Here is a 10,059-nt window from a genome sequence, read left to right as displayed (position 1 = left end):
GGGGTCTTTGGGATTTGGTGGTTGCTAGAAAAAGTTGCCCGTTGCTTGGCTCCGCAAAAAGGGCCCACCTCCCTCCCTTAGTCCAAAGATCCGAACTTATTTAATGCCTTATCACGAGCCACCCAATGAGGGATTTCGAATGTGGTGATAACCACTAATCTCACAGATACTTTCCGAGTGCTCGGTGCGTAAGATGGCTTGGGACAAAACGCTAAAAAGATTTTAGATTTGATTTAAGCCCTCGCGGCTTGAACCGAACCTAGCCATTGCACTACCCTTTGATATCCATTTTGACCGTATAAAAACTACTGATGCTCTCCATATTGCTAGAAGTATAATAGAGTCTCTTAAAATCTCTCAAAATTAGTACAGATTTCAACCCTTTAACAGGGTGTCATTGTTATGGACATGATCCGATCTGATACGTAAGATATTGTTCGCTCTGATCTATGAATCTTACGATTTTATCATTCAAAAAATATCAGAACGTATGTTCTTTTCTTTATAAGCATGAGTCTTTTTTGATTTAAAATCGATATGGAACTATTGATATTCTCCATATTATTAAAATCATAATAATTTGCTTGATTTGTCTAGTAGCATTTATTTATGGCTTAGAGAACAAGGAGTATGGGATCGGCAACAAAATTCCAAAAAATACTTAGGATGAGTTTGACATTATTAAATATTTAAATTATGCACAATTTAAATAATGAGATTAGTTTTGTTTGCATTATTGGTCTAATAATGATTCAATTAAAGGGTCACACAAGTCCAATTATTGGATACTATCAGGATAAATAATGCATTTCATATTTATATCAAATTATTGTTACATGGAAACGTAAGGAATTTTCTTTTCGGTCTGTATGTATACCTATCATTCCCTCCAGACCCCAATCTCCCTTCCATTATCCAAAAAAAAGAAAAAGAAAAAGAAAAAAAGATCTACAGTGGTAACTAGGATTTGTGATCCTTACGTTTGTTTTCTGTCTTGTTATGTATGTGCTCTGGCGAATGGTTTGCGGAATTAGAGAAAGGTTTTCATTGTAGAAAAAACATGGACCCTTCGAAATAATATACAAACTCAAGCCGGAACTTCATAGAGTTTTTTTTTTTCCTCTTCAAGGAAAGGTACTTCATGGAGTTCAAAACTTGGCGTGTAGCCTTTTTCAATAGCTGTTCTCATCCATCTAAACTTATGATTAACTTATTGATTTATCCTTTGTCGTTCACAGCTATCAAAAGTTATGATTAATTTATTAATTTGTCTTTTTCTGTATCTTGGCATGTAAAGAAGAACGCTCTAAAGCCCCAATGGATTACTAAATAGTTTCTTGACGGCGCTGGTTGCTAATGGCATGAGGAGATATCTGATTCAACCAAACCCCAGCTATAAACCACAGAAATCTCGTGAGTTGCACCAATATTTATACTGCACCTCGTCACTCGTCACTCGTCACTCGTTAGTAAAGAAAAAAAAAGTTTGTGGCAGCTGGCGAGAGTCATCTTTTCAACATCACCATTTTTAAAGTTTAGCTGAGGATAGCTTCGGTGGATATCATCTATGTGAGGTTAATTTGGAAGACTAATCATCGAGTTATCAAGAGTGATTCAACTATGATTGTAGGATGGACTTGGAGGTAAGTGGAGGTAGCGATTTCTCACCTCTTTTTGTATGACATCCGAAGGCTTACGAAGAAGTGTTTCTCTAGATGTCAAGCATTTTTATCAAGAGATGAATAGGACGGCAGACTAAATCTTTTGTATGGCTAAATATGTAAGAAGACTTTCATAGATTGAGATAGTGACTGCTTGAGTTATTTTTTATGATATTTTATTTTCTAAATTAGTTGGATGTATTCGTGCTAGATGTGCATGAATTCTTTTTTTTTATCAAAAAAAAAAATAATTATTGATTTCTAATATAATTTTTTTTCTTATAACATAGCTCAAAAAGCAGTTGGAGATGAATATTACAAAATTATCAAGATAGAGCTTGGAAAGCTTGACAATAGACAGAAAAAGATTTTTCGGTTGACGAATGACCAAAACTGAATGATAAATATTATGCATGTGAAAGTTACGTTTTAATTTTTTGCATCAATAGCAATCATTAACAAATTAACAGAATATTTCTTAAGTGCGCTTATGTGAAGAATAAGACATAAAAGCTCAGAATATTTAATCAGTCAACCACCTCACGGCATCTAATAAAGTGCTCTCATCTTGCATAGTCCTTGTTCCAACCATTTTCTGTAGTTGCATTGCTTTCTCTTATGCAAGAATTGATCCTAGTGCATCTTGGCACGTTGAGTGGTTGCTATTGTGCTCTTCGAAAGAGTGCTTTCTTAAAGATTGGGACTCTAATTGAGTCCATTAGGCAATAAGTAATATAGAAGGTACCACCAAAATGTTTGCTAAGGAAGAGGGGAAAGAAAAAATGTCCACGGAAGTCCCTATACACATTTTTATCCGTACTTCTCAACGCCAAGGAATATGGGCAATCATGTTGTTTTAGGGTTAGGTCTTTCATTTTAACAGATGCTAAATCTTTAACAGAAATCTTTATGTCCAAACTGATGGCCAAGAAAATGAAAGAAAAGCAAAGTAAATCAATAAAAGAATAAGAAACTTGTACAATAGCATGGATGAAGTGGTACCGTTCAACTTATCCTCATTCACTCAGAGTAATTGTTTTAACTTAATTAAATAAGAAAAGAATCAATTATATATGTCAGACTTAGCATTCTTTTTCATGCAGCCTGGATTGTGCATATGAAGAGATAAGAATGACTGAAACGAACCAAGCTAATAGTCAGAATGATTGGAGTGAGTCATGATAATAATCAGATTGATTAAATAAAATAATTAGTATGAAGGAATCCGACCTCACGAATCTAAACAAATCCAAACTCTCCACCACATAAAATAATACAAACCCCTATGTATATAGCACATTGGCCCAGAATCTTATGAAGAAAGAACTAAAGCAAATAGCAAAATGGTGAAGAGAAGAAGAGACTTAGAGTAGCTTTGGTTGATTCGTTTATATTCCAACACTATTTAAGATGTATTAGAAGGATAAACATTTATAGTTAGATTACTCTTGACCCCATGTTTTTTTGGATCTAATATATCATCATTTTACTATTTAAAATTAGGAATTTCATATTTATCTTGTAGTTGGGTTTGACATGCGAAGAGCTTTCCATATCATCTTCGAAGCAAGACCACTTCTAAATGTGCAACATTAGAGCGCCTTGCTAGCATTGTACTTCCAAGTCACATTTAAAAATTCAATATATTGCTTTTAGCCTTAAGTTTTATATCAATCATTTAAACATGTTGCATGAAATCTTTGTTAGGTTAGCCCTGCTCATAAAGTATATTAGTCGAGTACAGCCCGAAGCCATCTAACACAACCATTTTTGTACCGTAAATGAAAATTCGAATAGAAGTTATAAAATCCAATCCAATCTTCTTAATTTTTTCTATCTTGCCATCACCACAAAGACTATTCTGTTTGATAAGGGAGGTATGCCAACTTCTGCACTCACCTCGACAAAAAGGAGAACTTTGGTGATTTGCTAAAAGGTTTTCTGCAATCATGTTAGAGCTGAACATCTCCATCATGGTTATGCATTGAACCACACTTTTTCCCAGTTGGCTAAACTGCTTAAGAATCATGCCTTTGCTCTTTAGCCACGAGAGAATAACTCTTTTTTAGATGCCATCCTTGTTCAGTAGAATGTCTGGCACACCACACATATTCCCTATGATTCTTAATTTGCTAGTTGTCAATTTTTCTTTGCCAGGTGGTTTGTCAGACAAGCATATATTTCACATTGCGACAGATAAGGAAGATGCCAAATGTCTGACTATATGTTTTTTAGATCACACTTAACCCAGAGTCTCATGAGTTGCGAATTACTCTCTCTTAAAAAAAAAAAAAAAAAAAAAAAAAATCCATGACTGCAGTAGAAGGGAGAAGGGAATAAAGTGCATCAGTGATCAAGAACACTTAACCAGCGCCAGTTTTGCGATGGTCCACAATTTTTAACCATTGTGTTTATAGCTCATATTCAAACTAGATCTTTTCTTATAGTTGTTACCCTTGACAAACCAAAGCAGCTTCCTTACATCTTTCAAGATACTAATATTCACAACCATCAAGTTTCTCGAGTTAATGGGTGCAAATTGGCTAAACACTAGAGCGAAAACTTTCCTACTGCTGTTCGCAGCAAACCCTACAATCTATACTTGGAGCACGGTGTCCATAACATTGTTCAGCATCATAATCCAGCGACCATTTCTCAAATAATATGAATGGAACAGCCCATGATATCATATGCCTTGTTTAACAATAAAAGTAATAGAAATTTTCACTTGATAGCATAATTATTGATAGCCAATAAGCTATCTGCAATCCAATATGCACATAAGAGAGGTACTAGTATAGAAATGAAAACACTTCCTAAACACCATGCGAAAATAAAATCATATGTCCTATAACTCTTAGCTCAGCTGATTTGTATCCTTCCCTAAGTTAAAAAAGATCTCAGCTCCAAATCTTAATGATAAAAATAACACCATTCACAGCCAATGATGAGGGGAAAAAATTCTAACTCCAATGTTTTCATTTTTCAGAGTATAATACCTGTCTTTCACAACATAATCTAGTGGAATTACTAGGTAAATTGGATGAAGAGCGTTGGATAGGATCCAATACCCCATGGTATCACTCCAAACCTAGTCCCACTTGGGAACAGCGGAGTAAACAGCGAAGTGCGATGGATCTTATCCCAACCCTACCGCCCTTGGGAGCAGTAAATGGGGCGGTCTTCGGCATTTTTCTTATCCATTGCACCAACAAAATGGTTGTGGAAGCAGGCAAAAATGTCGGCATGTCTTTTTTTGACGGGAACAAATGTCAGCATATACGTCAACTTTTTGACATTAAAACTTGGACGAAACAACTCTGCGGCAGGATTGGACAATTACAGCTCTTGCTAGGTGCTTCCACGATTAATAAATAACGTCTTTCTTCTACTAATAAAACCAAACAAAACAGGAAAAACGTCGGCAAGTGTCGGTCGCCAAAAAGGCTTTTTTAAGCACCACCATCTCATTCGCCTCCCCAATCACCAGAAGCTTATCCTTCTCTTTGTTTTGTAGCGAAGGAATCCGAATCCGAAGAGCAGGCCTCTCGTCACGCTTCGAATTCTTAATTGGGTTTTTATTTGTGGGGTTGGCATGGGGACGGTACACGGACGAAATCGTCCTGCCGGCAGATGCTGACCCGTCCGTTTGTCCGACAGCAGCCATCTCACCAAATCTGAAACTTTTACTCCGGGGATCTAAAACTCACACGGTGTCTGTTGCTTTTCTAGAGAGAGAGAGAATAGTCATACTATATCATTTCACCGCCCCGTAAGGTCGGATTCACAAATCGAAACGCAAATCTTTGAACTCACGTGGGTGAAGCAAAAGTTGACATGAAAAAGAAGGAAGTCGATGTCTGTAGCCCACACAAAGAATGACGGAAAAGAATGGATTAGGACAGAAGGTAGGAGAAACAAAGGTGGAGATATGATCCAAACTTCTGGATCAGTTGGTTCCGGTGCGGGTTTTCTAGATATAAAGATGGAGCTCCAGCCCAGCATTAGTTTCTTTTGTAGTTAAAAAAAAAAAAAAAAGAAAAAGAAAGAAAAAGAAAAAATGAGAGACCAGGTGTCATTCAATTGATCAAGAAGAAAGTGCATCATGTTTGTGGTGCATCACATAAATATTTCGAGTACAACATGAGTTACATGATGAATGGAACCTGCAAATCTGATTGATGTAGTGCACCAGTGTACCAAGTATGAGGTATTATTTCTCATTGGAGCATTTGATGGTGAGAACGAATGATATTACTGAGTGGGTGGTAGGGTACGTTGGGACGTTGATTTGACCCCAGGACCCATATGCACCACAAGAAGGATTTTCCAAGCAACATATACATAATGCACGCTAAAGGGGCGGTAGGCAAGTGAGTTGAGGTATCACAATTAACATGGATCGTCCAATCTTTCACAGTGAAATCATAATCCTTTTAAATTCCAGATTGAACAGGAGAGATAAGGTCACAAATGTCCATGTATTGTGGGAAGGTCATGATTAACTAGGTCCAATGCATCGTGCAGTCCAATGTACCGTATGAGACCCACTCTGTAACTATTACGTAATACATAAATATAGGGCCATGATCAGGAGGCTAGACCCTGAAGTAGAGAGGGTCTAATTCTCTTCAAAGTGAGGAAGACATGGAACCTCTATAACATAAATTGTGTCCCTGCAAGAAAAAATGGAATTGAATCTTCTTGTCAATTACAGTTAATACCATAGATGAAGCCGTTAAGAATCAGATCAACTTAAGCCCAATCTGACAAGAAATTAGTCAACCCTATCCCAGTTCAACTTAACCACACTTTGACCGCTCAAACTTAATTTGACCTAGCCCAAAACTTTTCAACCAGAACGGAATTTGGTTTAAAACGAGTTAGGTCAGCTTAGATTGGGTTAAGGAAATTTGGTTTAAGCTGGGTCACGTAGGCAGCTTTAGCATAGAAACATGAGCTAAGTTTTGAGTTTTTTTTTGGATTAGGAGCCATACAAAGAATATGGATTGATAGTCTGTTATCAAATTTCAGATTAGATTCAAGTTGTTTAAACTCTCAACTCAAAATCCAATCTGAATTAAAACTGAGTCCAGAATTTTCATCCCAAGCCCAATCCATGTTTAGTATTTGCTGTTGGCTTAAGCAGACCAAACCGTAGATTTGATCAGGTTTAAATTCTAATAACCGCAACCCAAATTGCAAAATTACAAGATAGGTGCCAAATGGTGATACAATTGGCTGCCGGCCAGAGTCTATAATAAGCTTTGACTTTCTGTGATCGCCTCGGGTTTAGTATATAACCACTTTGCTTAGCCTTTCCTTCTAGGCCAGTTCCATGGGAGATGGGTTGCCTAGCCTTTCTTTGTTTAGAACTTGCGTCGACTAATTCTCCAAGCATGTTCCGGAACTGGGCATGTGACGCACACATGTTCGCCGAATATTGAGGTAAAAGAAAAGCCCGAGATAGGTGGGCCAAGTGACCTGCAAAACTGGGAGACTAGCATTACACCTCAGGTGAAATTCTTTGTACACCGCGGGTGGTGTAGAACCACACGCACCGCTCGTAATGATTGGCTCACATATGAAGTCAAATTTTTTTTTTTCGCACGCCGCGTCCGACTTTGTGTGTGAGCCAATCACCGCAGACAATGCGCTTGTTCTGCACCGCCTGTGGTGCACAAAGAATTTCTCCACACCTTAGTATTGACTCAACTGGACTTAGGATTGGATATCAAGAGCGCAAATGCTGGACGTATTTCTGTTGGACTGATGAGGATTAAAAATTTTATTGGACTATATAGTGCAATTAATAAAGAGATATACATTTAATGTAGCTTAATTTTTTTCAAAATATATTTTTTCTCTTTTTATTCTATTTTGCTCATGCTTGATCATAATGTCATAGATAATAACAAAATATCATAACAATCAACAGAATGTTATAGAAAATAATAGGACGTCATAATAATGATATAACATCTTATTGTATCCTATAAATAATTATTAAAAAATAATATTACTAACACAAGATATCATACCAAGCATATGATGTTGTAACATTATCTGGGATGTTATAGGATTTATAGAAAGTCATATAAGACATCAGAAAGTAATAACAGTCCTCTATTTTTATTCTATTACACCCTAAACAATATATGATTTTTTTTATTTTTTATGACCTTTTGATAATTATTCATAGGATGCAAAAAAAAAATCATATGCATGCAAAAGAATGTTATACCATTATTATGACATCATGTTATTTTTTATGACATCTTGATAATTATTCATAAGATATAAAAATATGTCATAAGATATAAAAGGATGTCATCTCATTAGTATAACATCAAGTTATTTTCTATGATATCAATAGTATTTTAGTCAGAAAAATTTTGAGAAAAAAAATTAAGTTTATTAAATACCTACCTTCTTATTAATTGTATTAGATGGTCCAATAAAGATGGAGTAGTATATTTTTTCTCCACCAAAGATGGACAAAGAAGTTCTCATACTGCAAAGAACCAGGCAGAAACCCACTGTAATAAACGCAGCATTAAAAGGGCAGTAATAGGCCCAGGCCAATCAAACCCCATGGGCCCATTCCCGGATACCGCATATCCCACAGAGGGGAGAGAGAGATTGAGAAGCCATCATCTATGATAGTCATCCGTCTCGTGTCTCATTCTTAACATTCCACGCGTGTCAAGTGTTTATACTGACACCTAGCGTTCTCTTTTAGGCTACGTTTCCTCTCTTGTTTTGTCAAGTCCGGAACCAGGAGAAGCAAGCCACCAGAAAGGAAAACCAATAGCCCATGGCAGAAGGAAGCGGAGGAGAGTCCTCATGGATGTCCAAGATGAAGAAGGGAGGGATTTCATTTGTGACCTCCCTTAAGGAAGGTTGGAGATACGCAAAGGCTACTCTCACAGGCAAGGTATTTGTGATGTAGGAGGGGTCCTCTATTTCTTATTGTAATAGAGCTTATCCTCTATTTCTTATTTATCATAGAGCTTGTTTCCGTTGATTACCAGCAAGTTTTATTGTTGAACAGGTGAAGAAACTGACGGCCAAAAATGAGAAGGAAGCTAGTGAAGCAGACCTGCAGGCAGCTAAGATGCAGGTGGAAGCAGCAGATGAAGCAGAGAACCAGAAAAAACAACTGCAAATGTAGCAGAGAGTGCCTTTCCTTGGATAAACCAACATATGCTTAGTACTTTGCTTTTCCTAGATGTACACACTCTAATGCATGCTATGCTGCAATTTTTGGAAGTATGGATGATGATATGTGCACAATAGCTTTCTCATATTATCAACTCGCATGTAACTTTTTCCTGCTCACAGTCAAAACGAGAAAACTTGATAGGATGAACAATTCCATGACAAAAGAAAATCCTAATATTTCATAAAAGCAAGTTGACAACTCAGAAAAACAAAAGGGAGAAAAATATAATAGTATAGCCTGTCAGGCATGGACCCATACAAGTAGTTGAATACATCAAGAATCTTAATATTCTGGTTTGAAAAGAAAAAGATGGTAGAGATGTCAAATTTGCAGAGGTTTATGCTTCCACAGAGCTGGTCGTGAGTTGTGACTCCAGTTCAAGTCACCCAAGTTGATCAGCTCAGTAGAGAGGATTAGTTCTCTCGGTTGGATGATTTTAACACCATAGGAAATATTCTCCCAGCGATCAGATTGGGGCACTCTGCCCAGTTTGCAGAGAAATCCCCTACAAACGATTGTAGGTGAGATCTATGAAGTACAGACTTGGAAAGAGCTCTTATGATCCCCTGCTCTATCAAAACATGGTCTTATCCAAAAGGCTAAGATTCTATTTATCCAGACGATGCGGTTTCCAAGCATTCCTATTTCCTTAAAAACGGGCCCTGAAAGTATGTTGTCGAACAATGATACAACAGCAAACCTGATCAGATCACTCGGTGTCGTGCGTTTAGATGGGCAATTTGGTCGCCAGAAATTGAGAAAGATGAGCTTTAACAGTGCGCCCGGTAGCACAGGGTGACTTCTAGTCACCTGTGTAATGGTATCTGTGGCATAGGGTGCATAATACCTGGTTCAGATCAGACCATCAGGCATCTTTATTTGCACCGAGCTGTTGTTTGCAAGCCAGATGGCATTATGGATTCAAATGAGCGCACTGGCTTGCAAACTAGTTTAGCATGTGTTTATTGTCATTGATCTAAGCAAGAAAGTCCATAAATCTGACCTGTTTCATTTGGCAAGAGATTGACAACAGAACAATGCCAGCGTTTCATGGTCTGATGGCCCTCGAAAGCTTGGAGATGGTATGAGAAACTAACAACAATCACGTTCCTCAATCAAAACTTAGTGCAAGTTTCGAAGCATGATAGCAATGGATTACTCCATTTGATCAGA

General features: G+C 37.2%; 1 protein-coding gene across 1 annotated transcript; it reads left to right on the top strand.

The window, feature by feature from the left end:
• Positions 1-8,417: 8,417 nt before the first annotated feature.
• On the top strand, positions 8,418-8,968 carry LOC105059073 (uncharacterized). The gene is made up of 2 exons (XM_010942235.4): positions 8,418-8,598; positions 8,716-8,968. The coding sequence occupies exons 1-2, from the start codon at positions 8,479-8,481 to the stop codon at positions 8,833-8,835; spliced, it is 240 nt and encodes a 79-aa protein (XP_010940537.1). The 5' UTR covers positions 8,418-8,478; the 3' UTR covers positions 8,836-8,968.
• Positions 8,969-10,059: the final 1,091 nt, after the last annotated feature.

This window comes from Elaeis guineensis, chromosome 16 (assembly GCF_000442705.2).
Source record: "Elaeis guineensis isolate ETL-2024a chromosome 16, EG11, whole genome shotgun sequence".
NCBI lineage: Eukaryota > Viridiplantae > Streptophyta > Magnoliopsida > Arecales > Arecaceae > Elaeis > Elaeis guineensis.
The sequence above is the reverse complement of the archived record's forward strand: the minus strand, read 5'-3'. Positions and strand labels throughout refer to the sequence as shown.

Coding starts and splice junctions, on each gene's coding strand:
- LOC105059073 (XM_010942235.4), top strand. CDS start 8,479: ATGGCAGAAGGAAGCGGAGGAGAGTCCTCATGGATGTCCAAGATGAAG. Junction 8,599..8,715: donor AGGCTACTCTCACAGGCAAG/GTATTTGTGATG, acceptor ATTGTTGAACAG/GTGAAGAAACTGACGGCCAA.